This window comes from Trichechus manatus, unplaced genomic scaffold, assembly GCF_000243295.1.
Source record: "Trichechus manatus latirostris isolate Lorelei unplaced genomic scaffold, TriManLat1.0 scaffold00001, whole genome shotgun sequence".
Taxonomy (NCBI): domain Eukaryota; kingdom Metazoa; phylum Chordata; class Mammalia; order Sirenia; family Trichechidae; genus Trichechus; species Trichechus manatus.
The window spans coordinates 30,937,976-30,956,210 of NW_004443937.1; the positions used below are offsets into that span (position 1 = coordinate 30,937,976).

The 18,235-nt window shown below is 51.4% G+C and overlaps 1 protein-coding gene across 1 annotated transcript in view; it reads left to right on the forward strand.

The window, feature by feature from the left end:
• The first annotated feature begins 3,195 nt into the window (after window positions 1-3,195).
• The window catches only part of DNAH1 (dynein axonemal heavy chain 1), a 79,743-nt gene continuing 64,703 nt past the window's right edge, over window positions 3,196-18,235 (forward strand). The window contains exons 1-7 of the mRNA XM_012557431.2: window positions 3,196-3,549; window positions 4,737-4,809; window positions 7,054-7,228; window positions 7,732-7,888; window positions 9,004-9,136; window positions 11,617-11,778; window positions 12,082-12,334. Coding sequence (XP_012412885.2) covers window positions 3,196-3,549; window positions 4,737-4,809; window positions 7,054-7,228; window positions 7,732-7,888; window positions 9,004-9,136; window positions 11,617-11,778; window positions 12,082-12,334 — 1,307 coding nt within the window. The remainder of the gene's footprint in view (window positions 3,550-4,736; window positions 4,810-7,053; window positions 7,229-7,731; window positions 7,889-9,003; window positions 9,137-11,616; window positions 11,779-12,081; window positions 12,335-18,235) is intronic.

Below are 18,235 nucleotides of genomic sequence, written 5' to 3' on the forward strand. Positions count from 1 at the left end.
CCCCAGCCTTGCCCAGTGGGAAAGGAAGGGGCACATTTTTTAAACAGCCTTGCAGATAAGTCTTGGACTTAACAGACTGGTTTGGGGGACCCATTCGCACTGCTGAGAATGTAGCCCCTCCCTCCAGTGGAAGCCGCATGCAGGGAAGGAGCAGGGTTCTGGTCCCCAGCCACCCAGTCCCTCTCCTGATCCCACCACATGGAGTCTCCTTAGTCCCCAGGGTCCCCACCTGTAGATTGGGAGAGTACCGCTGCACCTATTAGTTGTTACAGAGATCAATTTCATTCCTTCCCTTACTCATCCCATTCATTCCTTCATTCATTCAATCATACAATCATTTAACATTTTCTAGGCACCTACTGTGTGGCAAGCCCGTGCCAGTCCTGTGCTAGGTGGTGAGGTTCCAGAGATCAATGTTCCCTGGAAATTCCTCTGTTTTCGGCCCTCATACCCAGCCTGACAGGGGAGACGAGACGTCCACATATGATTATAATGCAGAGAGACATACGCCGAGGGAGGGGCCTCAGACAGCTGTGGCAACAGAGGGGGGTCGCATAGGTGGGTGCTTTGAAAAGGTGCAGAGAACCACAAGTCTGAAGGAGTTATTGCCACCCACAGTGATGTTTGTGAGGATCAAATATCCCTGTTCATCTGTGTCCTGCTATCCCGGGGCCTGGTGGGTGGTCAGGTCAGCGTGGGATTGAACATCAGTGAATCCAGCCTGAAACCTCCCTTGGCTCAAGCCAATAGGACTTCCAGGTGATCTGACCGGGAAGGAAGAAGAACCTGGCTTCAGTTCCAACTGTGCCTCTTGCTGGCCGTGTGACCTTGGACAGGTCACATAACCTCTCTGAGTTTCCTTTTTCCTGCCTCTGAGAAATGGGGAGGGTCTCAGTTCCCACCTCAGAGATTTAAATGAGATGATGTGTAAAATATGTGCAAACCCGTAATAACATTCACCGTTCCCAACAGCGTGCCTTCCGGGGCCACCCCTGTCATCTTCCTGGCCAGTTCCCTCCTACAAGCGAGGGAGAGTGCTCAGTTACCTTTCCCCCGCCAGCCTCCTGTTGGGCTGGTGGGAGGCAGAGGTCCATCTGTCTTTTGTCGCTTCTGCACACACCGGCCACATACAGGTGTCCAGAGCTGGGGCAGGATTGGAAGGGGGCTATTCGACCCTCGTGAGGGCTAAGGGATGGAGGAAGAGCAGGATTCTGAACCTGCAGCTCCCTCTCACACCTTCCTTCTTGGGACACGCCTGATGCGGTCGGTCCCCCACCTCCGACTGCATCAGAGGGAAATGGCTCACAGAGGCAGCAGACCCACCGTCCAGACTCCTTTGGCCCCCAACAACACTGGTTTCCTCGCCTTTTGCACATCTGTTGTCTCAGCGGATCCTGACGACACACCAGTGATGCAGGCCAAGTGTAGCCAAGCCCATCTGAGGGCTGGGGAGACAGTGTAGTGGGATGCTTTCCTTTGGAGCAAGCTGGGCTGTGACCTGGCCTCTCCAAGCCCTGCTCTGTCACCTTGGTTATTTTGTTCAAAAACAAAGCACTCCTCTGTGGATTCGCAGCCATGATGGGGCAGAGCCCCAGTGGGCCCTCTGTCCTTTGAGGTGCTCTGGGAAGGTGGCTCTCCGACAAGTGGGCCAGGCTCAGCATTGTCTTCAGCACCTGCCCCGGGAGGTGGCTGGCCACAGGGAGTGGACTCAGGGAACAGAGTTCCAGTCGGGGAAGCTGGGCACGCCTGACTGGTTAGAAGCCCTCAGCCTGTGGCCTGGGTAGTGGGGCTTCCTGCCAGAGCCCCATCTGCCCTTCAAATGGCCCTGCCAGTTCCCCACCCCCTTCTCAGAAGTGGGCTCAGCAGCTGCTGGCTGCTTCGGCACTGCTGGGGAGTTTTGCTCCAGCCAGCCCCGCTACTCATCCCACCCCCAGGTTCCCTGCCTGGATCCATCCAGAGGCCTCATTGCTCTGCCTACACCAGCCAGCCCCACTGGGGGGCTACAGTGGAGGTGGTGGCGCATGAAACACCTAGCAAACAGCGGCTCTGGGATAGGGGTTGGGACTGTTCCACAAGCACCGTCCACGTGTGCGAAGGGAGCTGGAATGTGGGGCAGGGAGGGCAGGGGTGCTTGGGTCACATCCCCATTTCCTTTTGTTAAGATGCTCATTTTATTTTTTTCAATTGAAATTTTTATTGAGATAATTGCAGATTCACTCCCTTTTTATTTTTTGCACCAGCTTTACAGGAAAACCTCTCCTTCCCCATACCCTTGTTCAGATTCTTATAACGCTCCCCTGAGGATTTTCTCTGCTGATGCATTTTGTTGTAACAAAAAGCAACAGTGGCTTGGCAAGCGCTTGCTCACCCCACAGTAAAAACCCTGCAAACCGTTGTCTTTAGGGTGGTGGGTGTGCCTGCGGCCCAGGGGTGCATCTGCTGCACCCGTGGTGGAGGTAGAGGATGTCTGTTTCAAGAGCTGGGCTGGCCTCAAAAGCCAGGGCCGGCCGGTGTTGTCCTGCTGCCATCAGCAGGATCTGTGAGTCAGTGGAGGTCCCACTGGAGCGTCTATTTTGTCCCCTCACTCCTGCGGCTGGCACGGGGTGGGGTGGACTAGGACGGGGGAGGCAGTGCTGGGCCCAGGGTGCACTCGGGAGAGGCAGCAGTCCAGCAGGGCTGTGCTGGGGTGCTGGGCTGCCTCTGACTGAAAGTCATTTTGGGGAAAGCCAAACAGGATCCTTCATGGAGTGAGTGAGCTCTGGGCCACCCTCCTCGTCTTGCTCTGCTGAGAAGCCAGGCTTTGCTCTCTAAGATGGAGGGAAGTGTGGACAAGTGCAGAAAGATGCCCTGGGGGTAGGGGCGTCTGCAATCCTCTGGGCCCCCTGCCCTCCATCACTGAGCCCATAACTCTGTGGGGCTTGTTTCTCACACAGTGTCCGGGGAAGGCCCCACGGTCTCCTGGAGGGGCTGTCCTGGACCCTGGTGTCTGTACTGATTAGGAAGAGACCTCTTGCCCCATCCGCACCCTCTCTTCTGTTCTCCATGTGTAGTGGGCTGGGGCTTGTTGTAGGGAGGCAGACGAGGCATCCTCATATCATGGTGCCCCTGGGGGCCGAGGCCAGGTCTGGCAAGGGCCGAGTGACGCTGGTATCTTCTCCTAGGAGCTCTGGCTGGGGTATCGCCATGAGAAGAAGCATGGAGCTGCCTAAGAAAGAAGGCTGCAGCCCACAAAGAAGCCCTCAGGGCCTAGAATGCAGCCTGGGCAATACTCCTGCAAGCCGAGAGGACAGTCCTGGGAGGACTCACGCAGGCCTAGAGTCCAACTTGGGGAGGATTCTTCTGGGATCAGATTATGCATCGAGGAGGCCTCCTCCAGACCCTGACCCCAAGCCCCCACCTTTACCCATGCCCCTGGCCTCACCCCTGCTCTCAGATGTGGGGCAGCCCCGAAAGTCACCCCTGACTGGAACTAATAAGAAGTACCCAGTGATGAAGCAGCGTGGGTTCTACTCCGACATCCTCAGTCCTGGAACACTGGATCAGCTAGGGGTGAGTGTGGCAACCTCCTCCACCAAGTCTGAGCCCTTCTTGTGGGTTCCACTCATTTGTCTGTTTATCTACCCATCCATCATCAACTATTCATCCATCCATCCATTTTATCATTCATCCTTCCGTCTTTCTTTTCCATCCATCTGTTCATCATCCATCCATCTTACATCAATTTATTCATCCATTTATCCATTTTCCATCCATCCTTCCATCCATCTGTTCATCCTTTGTCCGTCCGTCCACCCATCCATCCATCCATCTTACATCAATCTTTTCATTGATCCATCTTCCATCCATTCATTCATCCTTTGTCCATCCGTCCACCCATCCATCCATCCACTCATCCATCCATCCATCCTTCTGACTGTCCATCTACCTGTCCATTCAACAATTCATTCAACAACTCATTATTGAACACCTGCCCTGTGCCAGTCCCTGGACTGAGCACTGGAGACACACGTATTATCATGGGGCAATGGCTTTGTTGAAGGAGACCCCCTAGCTCTGGTTGGGAAGGGCTGTTTGGATGAGGTGGCATAGTGCTGAGATCTAAGAGATGGGTATGTATTTGCTGGGTAAGATAGGGGCTGAGGGCATGTTCTAGGCAGGGAGAAAAGCAGGTTCAAAGACCTGGGGTGGAGTTGGGCCCATGGGAAGGAGGGTAGAATATGAGGGGAGATAAAGAGGGATGAGGATGGGGGTGGGAGGAAGGCAGAATGGGGAGGAGATGACTAGGGGAGAGTTCACAGAGCCTGTACATAGGTCCCAAGCAGCCTTAGGAAGGTTTGGGGCAGGGCAAGGACCCACTGATGCCCCCATGCTGGGATTGCCAGAGTGGCCCTTGGGAGGGGAAGTACCCACAGAGACACCTGCTGGCCTTGTTATACCTCTATCTCATGCCTCAGCCCCTGGACGCGTACCTGGAGTGTTCTCAGAGTGAGGAGGGGAGCTGTGCTGGACCGGAATGGGGTGGAGCTGGGGTGTCCCAGGTGGCCACAGCTTCTCATTGCCTGCTGTGGCTTCTGAACAAGGAAGTGTGGGAACTCTCATGTTCTGCGCACCGTCTCTCCCGTGCTCCTAGGGTGCCCCCAGTGGACCTTGGGAAGGCATCTAGCCTTGGGTCCCTCCCAGATCCTGACTGTCCCAGTGATACTCACACCCATTCATGGCCTGGGGTTTGGTTTCAGAACGTGTGCTGTGGCCCCTACGTGCACCAGGACCTCCTGCAGCAGGCTGACCTCGACAAGTTCACCCCGAAAGGTCAGTGCCCGGGAGGGCCTAGTTTTCTGAGGTGTAATATGGGGATAACAAGAGACAAGGTGCTTGTAAGCTATTTCATCATTGCTTGTAGCAGAGCTGGGGCAAGGACTGGAGCCTCTGCAGGCCAGGGCCACAGTTCTCTCTGCCCGGCTTGGGGTGGCAGGGCGTTTGTGTGTTTCTGCCTGCCTTGGAACGTGGGCTTAGAGGAGGTCAGCACTGTGTCTGAGTTGATCCCTGCCGGGCCAGCATCTAGAACAGGGCCTGGCGCAGGTAGGTGCTCAGGAGATCTTTGCTGAAGGAGAAGAGGGCTCTCTCCAGATTCCATGATGAATGTCGGGCGCAGCTCGGGTAGTAAGGACTAAGACAGGTCTGCAGGGTGTGGAGGGGAGAACAGAGTGGCTCCTGGAGAGGCGTCAGCCAGTACGCAGGGCCCTGAGCAGTGGTGAGGAATTGGGTGGGGGCCGTTCCACCTGGCTGGGTTTGCCTCTTTCCTCCTCCGGCAGCCAGAATGCCCCCTTCAATCAGGTCCAGATGCCCTGTGGTCCCAGCTGTCTACACCTCCCTCTGCCCCCAGGAAAACCTGGCTCCTTGCTGACACTGCCCAAGCTCAGTCCACGAGGTCCATGGCCTCATGGGGTCTGTGAACCCCCAGAACTGGCACAGGAAACATCAGGCATATGTGCATTTGTGCAGTTGTCTGAACAGTCAGTCCAGTTTTCAAGTCTCACAAGTAACCGTGGCCCAGAAAATGGTTCAAAACCTTGTAGGTCTAAGGGCTGTGGGGTATCAGGAATGGTGCCCCCACTGGTCCGTCGTGGGGGTTGGGGGGTTAGCAGCTCTGCCAGCCCCACCCACATAAGGAAGAGCAGCCTGAGAACGCCACAGCGGGGTGTCAGTCAGGGCTCTTGGCTCCCAGCAATAGGCGTCCCCTTGGCTGCCTTAAGGATAAAAGAGGCCTTGAGAAGCTCACCCAGGTGTACAGACCCACCAGCGGCTGGAGGCTCAGGCCTGGCTCTCCTCTCCCAGGCTCCTTCTTGGCCCCCTGAGACTCAGTGTCAGGCCCTGGGAGCCCCGCCCCTGGTCCTGGGAGTAGAATGGTATCACTGACTCATAGGCTCCAGGGCAGGTGATCAGGGGTCTGAGAACTGCCTTCTTGGCCTGGTCTTTTTGGGGCTGTGAGGTTCCCCGAGTGCCTGGCAGCTCTGATGAGAGCTGGCTTCCGCAGGGGGCAGTTGGCCCCTGCACAGCCTCACACACCAGCCCTGCCCAGCCTCTAGAGGCTTCTGTGGGGCTCCAGCGGATACTCCAAGGTGGGGTCTCTTGCTGTGTAACCTGCTCTTGCCTGCAGGGAGGTGGTGAGGCTCAAGGAGGGGGTCACCAGGGCCCTCCAAGGGCCCTTGGGACTCTTTGGACCCTTCTTCCCTGGAGGGAGTAGATAGGCGCCATCGATGGGGCACCTGGGCCCCCACAGCCCGTGCAACGGGAGAGGGAACCTATCTCCTCCTGATGCATATTCCCAAACCACCAGTTCCTACCTCCAATTCATCCCAGTTTGCCTGGACCTCTCCTGGTTTTAGCACTGAGCATCCCATGTTCTGGGAAGCCCCTCAGCGTTGGGCTAACTGGAACATTGGTGACCCTATCTTTGAGTCCCTCTCCACTAACTGTCCTCCCTCCAGACCTGGAAATGGCAGCCTTCCGTCTGCAGCCCAGGCTGTCTAAGTAAGAGCCACCATTTTTGTGACTTGAGGGACCCATGGGGCCAGCACGGTGGTGCTGCCTGCTCCTATGCGTATCCAGGATGCCTTGAGCCTGGAAATGGCCTGATATGCTGGGGGGCCTCCAGGATAGGGGTGGTAGGAACTCATCCCAGGTGTGCAGGGAGTGATCACGGCTCCTTCCTGTCCAGGTGTCACCCCCCTGCTTGTTGACTTCAGCACCTCCTTGAACAGTAGCCACTGGCTGGAAGGGAATAGTCAAGCATGCTGGCTCTGGAGAGGGAGAGCAGGGTCAAAATAGACCCTCTGGAGGCCTCTGCCTCTCCAGGCTTGACCCTCTTGGGCGCCTGGTGCCACATCTGTCTTCTCCCTGCTGCAGCCCGGCCACAGGCAAGGTGCCGAGCTTGCTTCTTGTGCCCAAAGCATGTGCGCCTGGCACCTTTCCCTTTCTGGAGCTATTTCTTATGTGGGGGCAGGGTGGGCCCAGGCCTGATCCCCTGGTCCCTGCCTCTGCCTCCACCTGCAGTCCAAACCTTTAAGATTCCAGAGGACTTCCAGCACCTCATGGAGCAGCAGTACGTCGGGTCTACCACCCAGATGCTCACCCAGACCGACTTCCCGCTGCAGGCCTATGAGCCCAAGGTGCAGGTGCCCTTCCAGGTGCTGCCGGGCCAGTGCCCCCGCAAGACTGAGGTGGAGAGGTACCGGCTGGGTCTGGGGGTGGGGGGGCTGTGGGGGGCCCAGCCTCCAGGAGGTGGCATCCTCCCAACTCGGGGGAAGTGGAAGGGGCTGAGGGACTGCAGGCAACTAGGTGGCAATCCGCACAGCAGAGGTTGTTAAAATGGGTCTGTGGGCATAGGGTTGCCATGAGTTGGGATCGACTTGACAGCGACTGTTTGTGTATGTGTGTGTGCGTGTGTGTGTGCACGTGTTTAAACCAAATTGTCTAGCCCTTTTGTCTTGATAGGAGCAGATCCCTTTCCTCACTGTGAGATTGGGGAGGGTGGCTTTTAGTCAATGTAGTGCATCTGCCAGGGCAGGGCAGGGCCACCACGCCACTTCCTGTTGAGTCCCGGACGGGGGAGGGCCCTGGGGAGTCCCTGGCCACGCCCCTGCCGCCGTGACTCCACGGACCCTTGCTGATACTGCTGGAGCCACCGCACGCGAGCGGAGACGTTGTGGGCTACCTCCCCACCCACACCAGGAGGAAGCGGTACTACCTGAGCCTGGACATCGAGCAGCTGCTTGCCAAAGAGGGTATCGACTCCAACAAGCTCATGCCCAGGCACCCAGACCCCCAGCACCCCCAGACTATCGAACAGGGCCACGACCCATTCTTCCCCATCTACCTCCCGCTGAAGGTGAGCTCAGATTCCATGGATGGCCGGTGGGCAGGGCGTGTGGGGCACAGGACCCCAAAGGGGGTCCCATGCCATTCTCAAGCAGTCACTCATAACAGGGCAACTGAGTAATGGGAACCTACCCCAGGTGCCTTCACCATCCTAGGCTGGGGAATGAGGGGCCGCAGGACCCTGGAGACACAGATTATCTGCTTCTTCTTTGGGAGCCTGGCGGCTTGTGTGGCAGACCTCTGCCCCTGCCCCATCCACAGGCATCTGCAAGCAGCCCAGTATGGAGTAGTGCACAGACCTCCCTAACCAGGCCCTGCCTGAGTTGGGGACTTGCTTCTAGGCTCACCAAGACTGGGAGTGGAAGGCATTAGTGCAGCCCTCTTGGGATACAGTCTTGGGGAAACTGAGTCTGGGGAGGAGAAAGTGGGAGCATAGCCTGCCTCCCAGCCCTTCCTTTCTGTGACCCCCAGTGTCTCTTGCTTGGTGGCCCCCATGGGTAGGGAAAGCTGAATTCAGACACTCATGACCCTGGATGCCTCCTGACAACCTGGAATATCCATCATTTCTGAATCGGGGTGGTTGCTCAGGAAAACCCAGGGCCTACCTCTTCCCTCAAGGAGCCCTGGTGGCACAATGGTTAAGCACTTGGCTGCTAACTGAAAGGTCCCAGGTTTGAAACCGCCACCCACTCTTTGGTAGAGAGACCTGGCGATCTGTTCCCATAAAGATTACAGCCTAGGAAACCCTATGGGGCAGTTCCACTCTGTCATATAGGGTTGCTATGAGTCGGAATTGACTCAACACACAACAACAAACCTCTTCACTTAGGTCTGAGCTAGACAGTCCTGGGCAATGGAGGAGAGAGCCCACATTCTGTTCTCTGAGTCCCCAGACGCCCCTCTGCCTGAGCCGTGGGGTGGCTTGGCTGACCGGGGCATCTGGGTTTGACAGAGCCAGACCCTGCGTGCATCCATGGGCAGCAGAGGAAAGGCCCAGCTTCTGGGCCCCAGCCCTCACTGCCCCATCTGGGGAGGACACGCTTGCACACCTGTCCTCTGGCATCCCAGCTCCACCCAGGCCCACGGGGGCTGAGCCTCTTCCTCCCAACATCTGCTGCTCTCTAGGTGTTCGACAATGAGGAGTTTGACTGCCGGACTCCCCAGGAGTGGATTAACATGGGCCTGGAGCCAGGGTCTCGGGACAGGAAGCCTGTCCCTGGAAAAGCCCTCCTGCCCACGGACGACCTCCTGGGGCACGGTGAGCAAGGCCAGGCCAGGGTGGGGACAGCAGCCCTGCTGTGGACTCCTGGGCTTCCCTGGGCCCTGGCAGCTGTGGAGGGGAGAGGGTAGACACAACCTCACCTTTAGAGGCCTCCCAGCCCTGGGATACAGGCCAAAGAGCTGCCCACACAGGCAGGAAAGGCGGAGATTGGGAATGACGTTGGCGGGAGGCGGGGGAAGGGACAGCTGGATGGTGTCTAGTGTTTGAAAAAAAATATTTGATTTACTGGTAATAAAAACTATACATGCTGGTTGGAAACATTCAAGCAATGCACAGGGGACATGATCCAAGCCTTCCACCCCAGCACCCAGAAATCACCACTGCTCCAGCTGCCACTGGCCACTGGCCACTGGGCTTTTACCTCTGCATGGACAACACACTCACACTCTCACACACACACACACACACACACACACACCATCACGTTCACAAGCACACTCACTATCGCATACTCACACAGCATCCCACACACTGAAACACACATGTAGACACACTCAGACGCACGTTTTCACGCGTACAAACACACCTCTCATTGATCCTAGACAGTTGTGCCGCATCTTGGCCCTGCCTGTGTCTGCACACAGAGCCCCCTTGCTCCTCCTTTGGCCCCAGGTCTGCCCTGGTGCCCGTGGAGGCTCCCTCCAGTTTCCGGCTGTCGGGAACAGTGCCAGGGTGAGCACCCAGCGCCACCGTCCTGGCTCGTATGGGTGGGTTTCCACATAGGCACCGAGGAAGGAGGCCTGGGTCCTCAGTTTTGAGGTGGCCGTTCCCCTGCGTAGGGCTGAGGGCTGCTCTGCTCCCTGCCCAGTGGGTGGACAAGATGCCGTGGGGTGGGGCATGGGCCTGGTGCGCTGGCCCAAGGTGGGAGGCAGGAATGTGAGGGCAGTGACTGGTTTTAGCACTGTACAACCTCCAGGGGCCCCTCAGTGAGCTCACTGAGCAAGCTGTAAATTTGCATTTCGTTTTAAAACATGTTAATGCCAGAATCAATTTCTCCGAACTAGACAAGAAGCCTAGAACATTCCCTTTACTTTGGATTTAATTACAAAAATAATTTAACTCAATTGTTCCCAGATCCCCCATTCCTGGTGATAAAACAGAAGGTTTGGGGCTGCACTAACCTTAAGTACACTGATCACCAGCCTCCCCCCGAGATGTGTCTGCTCGCCCCGCTTCCCACAGGCCTCACCTTGGGCCGTGGGCGCTGGTGGAGGGAGGCTGGCAGGCAGTGTTTCTGCCAGAGACTGCTTGTTTTCTGCCCGGGGCTTCCTGTGCCGTCTTTTCCTCTAAGTTGAACCAAGATAAGGTCAGCATTTTCAAAAAATGAAACTTACTGGGAAGGGGAGGAAAAAGCTAAACCAAGAACTGAAGCAGCGACGCTCTCTTTTACCCATGTAACCGGCGTCAAGATGGAGGGAGGTCAAACAACCATGCTTGGAGGCCTCTTCTGCCGGGTACCAGGCCACGTGCTCCTTCCTTCCACAGAAGTTTAGAAGCAATTACTATGTACTAGCTTCCATTCTAGGCACAAACGACACAGCTGTGACCAAGATGGATGAAGTCACTTAGAGAGAGCTGATGCTAGTGGAAGAGGCTGACTAGATGTGTAGTATGACTGTAGTCAGTGACAGGCGCTGGAGGGACCAAACAGGGTGACCAGTCAGTGCCTGGGGTCAAGGCACTGTTTTAAGCAGGATGGTCAGGGATTGCTTCTCCAAGGAAAGGTCACTTGAGCAGGGAAAGAACCAGCAGGAAGGTGGCCTGAGGGAAGAGTGTTCTAGAAAGAGGGCACAGCCAGTGCAAAGGCCCTGAGGCAGGAGCAAGCTGGAATGTCACAGGAATAGCCAGCCATCCAGTGTGGCTGGAAGGAAATAAGTGAGGGGGCAGTGGTAGGAGGTGACCTGGGGAAAGAGGCAAAGACTTTTGGACTGAGGAGTTGGTGGGGGCCCGTTCTGACAAGCAGGCCCTCAGGCCCACTTTGAGCCCGTTGCCGGGCAGCAGCCTCCTGCCCTGCCCTGCCCTGTCCTGCTGGGTGGGGCCCAGAGGCTCAGCTGCCACCTGAGGCCAACAGGGAGGGCGTCACCCTGGCCTTGGTCATCTTGAAGGGGCCCAGCTCAGCCACTATGGCCTTTACAACTGGACCTTCTACAGGTTTGTTTGCAGGGGGCTTTCATGCCTCCTGTCCTTGCCTGTCAGCCTGGTGAGGAACATGCAGAGCACAAGCACAGAGAGGCCTGGTCCTTCTGGCCACTGCCCTCTTGCAGCTGGGGGTTTCTCAGAGGCCAGCTCAGCTGGGAGGAAGCAGGGCCTTGGTTTAGCAGGAAAAGGAATCATCCTGATAGAGAGGCCAGACTGGCGACCTCTGAGACCATCCCTAGCACCTGCCACCCACCCTCGGCCTTCTCTAGTTGCCCCCTTAGCAGAGAGCACTGGTGGGGTTCCCCCTCCTGTTTCAGAGGACCCCAAGAGTCAGAAGCTGAAGTACCAATGGTGCAACGTCGGTGTCCTGGACTACAACGAGGAGACGAAGCTGTATCTGGTGCACAAGACGGATGAGAATGGCTTGGTGCGAGATGAGATGGGGAGGCCCATCCGGAATGGAGGGGTCACTGCTGAAGGTACAAGCTCTCTGCCCCTGCCCCAGGACCCCTAGCTCAGGCCCGACCTGGCCTGTGGCTGAGGCCAACGCCTGCCTAGGGCACAGCCAGCTCAGGCCTGAATTCTCCCTTGCCTTGCCACACTCTTCACCCTGTGGCCATCTGCCCCCAGCCAGTGAGCACCAGAGCACCCCCCCGCCAGAGGTCGGCAAAGGGCAGATGACACCAACCCTGCGCGGCTGGCGGTGCTGCCTTCAGCATGATGTTGAGAAGGATCAACGTCTGATGCAGTACGCCCCCTTCTCCCTCCCACCTGGCCCGCAGGAAGGCCCCCTCTCCTGGCCTGCCAGTACTGGGTGCCACGGATCCAGCTCCTCTTCTGCGCTGAGGACCCATGTGTGTTTGTGCAGCGCGTGGTCCAGGCCAACGCCCTTCGCAAGAACACGGAGGCGCTGCTGCTGTACAACCTGTACGTGGACTGCATGCCCTCCGAGGGCGAGAGGCTCATCAGCGAGGAGAGCCTAAGCAAGATCAAGCAGTGGGCAATGAGCACGCCACGGATTCGCAAAGGGCCCCCGTGAGTCCCAGCCAGACCCTTCCCTCTGCCTGGCGTCACCTCCTCCAGGGAGTCTCCCATGGTTCCCCAAGGGGTCAGTGCTCACTCTCTGCTGAAGTGCTCCCTGTCTTATCTGTTTGGGGCTGTTTTGCCCATTGCAATATGGACTTCTTGAGGCCCAGAACAGTTTCTTCTTCATCTCTAGATCCCTCATTTTCAGTACAGACTCTCATTTTGTTCGAAGGGGTATAAGCTGTGTCGTAGCGAATCACCAGACTTACTCTCTGCTAGAGTTAAAAACAAAAAGTTTTTATCGAGGAAATAATAATAAAGGAATTTCGCGAAATGGGAAACATTCACAGACATCCGAACTAGGTGCTGGAATGCTCCAGAATTTCAGTGGGAACAGTGAGAGTTTAGAAGGATTTGTGCTCGCAGGCATGTACGCAGGGAAGTGAGGAGGAATCATGGCAAAGGTTACAAGGGTTTTGGTTAAACTACCAGCTTAAACATTTAACAACAGCAGGCTTATTTTTTACAATTTCAGGGACAAGACATCCTGAGATTTGTTTAAGGAGGCATTCTGTAGGAATATATTGGGTTAATACAGCTGCATGATTGCTCTTTCCTTCTTATCTTTAAAGTACCAGGCTTATATTTTAACTTAGTTACAAGTTTACACCCTCACATATCTGTCAGTGTGTTGTACTGTGGGGGCTTGCGTGTTGCTGTGATGCTGGAAGCTATGCCACAGGTATTCACATACCAGCAGGGTCACCCATGGCGGACAGGTTTCAGCTGAGCTTCCAGACTAAGACAGACTAGGAAGAAGGACCCGGCAGTTTACTACTGAAAAGAATTAGCCAGTGAAACCCTTATGAATAGCAGTGGAACGTTGTCTAATATAGTGCCAGATGATGAGCACCCCAGGGTTGAAGGCACGCAAAATACGACTGGGGAAGAGCTGCTGCCTCGAAGTAGAGTTGACCTTAAGGATATGGATGGAGTCAAGCTTTCGGGACCTTCGTTTGCTGATGTGGCACGACTCAAAATGAGAATAAACAGCTGCAAACATCTGTTAGTAATTGGAACTTGGAATTTACCAAGTATGAATCTAGGAACATTGGAAATCGCCAAAAATGAAATGGAACACATAAACATCGATATCCTGGCATTAGTGAGCTGAGATGGCCTGGTATTGGCCATTCTGAATTGGACAATCATATGGTCTACTATGCCGGGAGTGACAACTTGAAGAGGAATGGCATTGCATTCATTGTCAAAAAGAACATTTCAAGGTCTACCTGAAGTACAATGCTGTCAGTGATAGGATAATATCCGTATGCCTTTTCATGGATTGAATTGTGTCCCCAAAAAATATCTTGTCAAGTTGGCTGTCAACATGGGAACCTCATACCACCAAGAAAGCAATGCCGGGAGCAGAGCGCATCCTTTGGACCTGAGGTTCCTGCCCTGAGATGCTCCCAGACCAAGGGAAGACTGATGCATCACAAGGACCTTCCTCCAGAGCCGTCGGAGAGAGAAAGCCTTCTGCTGGAGCTGATGCCCTGAATTTGGACTTGTAGCCTACTAGACTGTTAGAGAATAAATTTCTCTTTGTTAAAGCCATCCACTTGTGGTATTTCTGTTACAGCAGCACTAGATGACCAAGACACACCTATAAGAAAGAACAGTTAATACTATTATTCAAATTTATACACCAACCACTAAGGCCAAAGATGAAGAAATTGAAGATTTTTACCAGCTTCTGCAGTCTGAAATGGATCAAACATGCAATCAGGATGCATTGACAATTATTGGTGATTGGGATGTGAAAGTTGGAAACAAAGAAGAAGGATCGGTAGTTGGAAAATATGGCCTTCGTGATAGAAACGTTGCTGGAGATCACATGATAGAATTTTGCAAGACCATGGACCTTGCCAGATGGAATACCCAGGAATCAAATCGACTACATCTGTTGAAAGAGACAATGGAAAAGCTCAATATCATCAGTCAGAAGAAGGCCAGGCACTGACTGCAGAACAGACCATCAATTGCTCATATGCAAGTTCAAGTTGAAACTGAAGAAAATTTAGAACAAGTCTATGAGAGCCAAAGTATGACCTTGAGTATATCCCACCTGAATTTAGAGACCATCTCAAGAATAGATTTGATGTGTTGAGCACTAATAACCAAAGACCAGATAGAATGACATCAAGGACACCATCCATGAAGAAAGCAAGAGGTCATTAAAAAGATAGGAAAGAAAGAAAAGAGCAGAATAGATGTCAGAGGAGACTCTGAAACTTGCTCTTGAACGTTGAGTAGCTAAAGCAAAAGGAAGAAATGATGAAGTAAAAGACCTGAACAGAAGATTTCAAAGGGCTGCTCTAGAAAATGAAGTGAAGTATTATAATGACATGTGCAAAGAGCTGGAGGTAGAAAACCAAAAGGGAAGAACACACTCGGCGTTCCTCGAGCTGAAAGAACTGAAGAAAAAATTCAATCCTCAAGTTGCAATGGTGAGGGATTTTATGGGGAAAATATTAATTGATGCAGGAAGCATCAAAAGAAGATGGAAGGAATACACAGAGTCATTATACCAAAAAGAATTGGTCAACATTCAACCATTTCAAGAGGTAGCATATGATCAGGAACCGATGATACTGAAGGAAGAAGTCCAAGCTGCACTGAAGGCATTGGTAAAAACAAGGCATGAGCAATTGACAGAATATCAGTGCAGATGTTTCAACAAATGCATACAGCTCTGGAAGTGTTCACATAGTCTATGCCAAGAAATTTGGAAGATAGCTACCTGGCCAAACTCCTGGAAGAGGTCTATATTTATGCCTATTCCCAAGAAAGGTGATCCAACCGAATGTGGAAATTATTGAACAGTATCATTAATATTGCATGCAAGTAAAATTTTGCTGAAGATCATTCAAAAGCGGCTGTAGCAGTATATCGACAGGGAACTGCCAGAAGTTCAGGCCGGATTCAGAAGAGGATGTAGAACAAGGGATATCATTGCTGATGTCAGATAGATTGTAGCTGAAAGCAGAGAATACCAGAAAGATGTCTACTTGTGTTTTATTGCCTGTGCAAAGACATTCAATTGTGTGAATCATAACAAATTATGGGAATTCTGGAACACTTAATTGTGTTCATGAGGAACCGTAGATCAAAAGGCAGTTGTTCGAATAGAACATGGGGATACTGCATGGTTTAAAGTCATGTAAGGCGTGCATCAGGGCTGTATCCTTTTACCATACCTATTCAATCTGTATGCTGAGCAGATAATCTGAGAAGCTGGACTATATGAAGAAGAACAGGGCATCAGGATCGGAGGAAGACTCATTAACAACCTGCATTATGTAGATGACACAGCCTTACTTGCTGAAAGTAAAGAGGACTTGAAGCACTTACTTACTAATGAAGATCAAAGATCACAGCCTTCAGTATGAATTACACCTCAACATAAAGAAAATAAAAATCTTAACAACTGGATCAATAAGCAACATCATGATAAACAGAGAAAAGATTGAAGTTGTCAGGATTTCATTTTACTTGGATGCATAATCAACACCCAAGGAAGCAGCAGTCAAGAAATCAAAAGACACATTGCATTGGGCAAATCTGCTGCAAAAGATCTCTTTAAAGTGTGGAAAAGCAAAGATGTCACCTTGAAGACTAAGGTGCGCCTGACCCAAGGCATGATATTTTCAATCGCATCATATGCATGTGAAAACTGGACAATGAATGAGTAGGACCGAAGAAGAATTGACGCCTTCGAATTGTAGTATTGGCGAAGAATATTGAATATACCATGGACTGCAAAAAGAATGAACAAATCTGTCTTGGAAGAAGTACAACCAGAATGCTCCTTGGAAGTAAGGATGGCCATACTATGTCTCACATACTTTGGATATGTTGTCAGGAGGGATCAGTCCCTGGAGAAGGATATCATTCTTGGTAAAGTAGAGGGTCAGTGAAAAAGAGGAAGACCCTCAACGAGATGGATTGACACAGTGGCTGCAACAGTGGGCAAGCATAACAACGATTGTGAGCATGGTGCAGGACCAGGCCATGCTTCGTTCTGTAGTACATAGGATCGCTATGAGTCAGAGCTGACCCGACGGCACCTAACACCACCACCAACAACAAGTTTTCAAAAGAGTTAGCAGAAATGAAACGGAATATCTCAGTAAGTGAAACTAAAGTTTGATTTGGGAATCAGGATATTGGAATTTAAGGCTTGATGTTTCACCTTGGTTGCAGAGTTACGAGTCAGTTAAGGCTTCATCTTAATATTATCAGTTCTAATCCTATTTCTTAACCTCTAGGAGACATAATCGGAGCCCTGGTGGCTCAGTGGTTAAGAGCTTGGTTGCTAACTTAAAGGTCGACAGTTTGAAGCCACCAGCTACTCCTTGGAAACCCTATGGTGGAGTCATACCCTGTCCTATAGGGTCACTATGAGTTGGAATCAACTCGATGGCAACGGGTAGAAGACATACTATGGAGCCCCTGGTGGGCGTAGTCGTTAAGAGCTCGGGCTAACCAAAAGGTCAGCACTTCAAATCCACCAGCCGCTCCTTGGAAACCCTATGGGGCTCAGTGGCAATGGGTTTGGTTCTTTTTTTTTTTAATTATTAATTGATTTCTTAATATTGAAATAATCTTGCATTCCTTTAATAAATCCCATCTGGCTATGGTGTATCATTTTTCTTAATGTGGTGTTAGATTCTGTTTGTCAATGAGTTGTTTAAAACTTTTGCATTGATATAAGTGCTGTTGACCTGTAATTAAAAATATATATATATCTTTATCAGGTTTAGGTATCAAAGTTATACTTACTTCATAAAAAGAATTTTGATTTTTCCCTTCATTTTAAAAAGTTAGGAACAGTTATGCTGCATTGGGGCTATCTGGCCATCCCCCTGTGAAACCATTTGGGTGTGATTTTTGGGGGGAATAGTTTCTCTACCACTCTACAGAAATTCATCTATTTAAGCTATCTCCAATGGGACTGATTTTGGTATACTTTGTTTCTCTAGAGAGTTTTCTGTTTTATCTAGGGTTTAAAATATATTTGCAGAGAAGTCTGCAAAGTATCTCCTATGATTTTTAAATTTTCTTCTCTTCCAATGTTTACTTCCCCCTTGTTTCTTATTTTGAAGAGTTATGCTTTCTTCCTTTATTAAGTTAGTTAGTGGTTCATTGATTAAAACAGTAAAATTGAGATTTATTAATTAGATTGACTGTTTTTCTATTCTCTACTTCATTAGTTTCTACTTTTATATTTATTGTTTCCTTCCTGTGCTTTCTTTGTCTTACTTTTTGTTATTTTTATAGAAAATGGCAATGTGGGATGTGTGTGCATGTGCGTACATTCACATGCTAGGGGATTTAATTCACTTGCTTCCGTTCTTACAGATAAACATGTTTAAAACTATGAGCTTTGCTTGGATTACTGTAGTATTTCATCTTTTTTTTTTTTTAATTCCGTAAATTTAGTTTGTATTTCCCCTTTCATTTAAGAGTTTAATATAAGGTTTAAAAAATTTCCACATGAAAGGGCCTTTTGATTTTTTTATTTTGTTAATGTTTTCTCAGTTTATTGCGTTGAGATCAGAGTATTGTTTACAATATTTTAGTATATGGAACTTGCTGATGTTTCCTTTGTGACTTAGTATATGATTAATTTTTGTGAATATTCCATTTGTACTTGAGATGGTATATTCCCTATTATTAGGGTATAAAAAATATATAAATATATATGTAACATACATATATGTTATATGGATACATTATGTATATAGATTCCAATCTACCTTATTAATTATGATGTCTGTGTCTTCTTTGGAGCCCTGGTGGCACAGTGGTTAAGAGCTCAGCTGCTAACCAAAAGGTCAGCAGTTT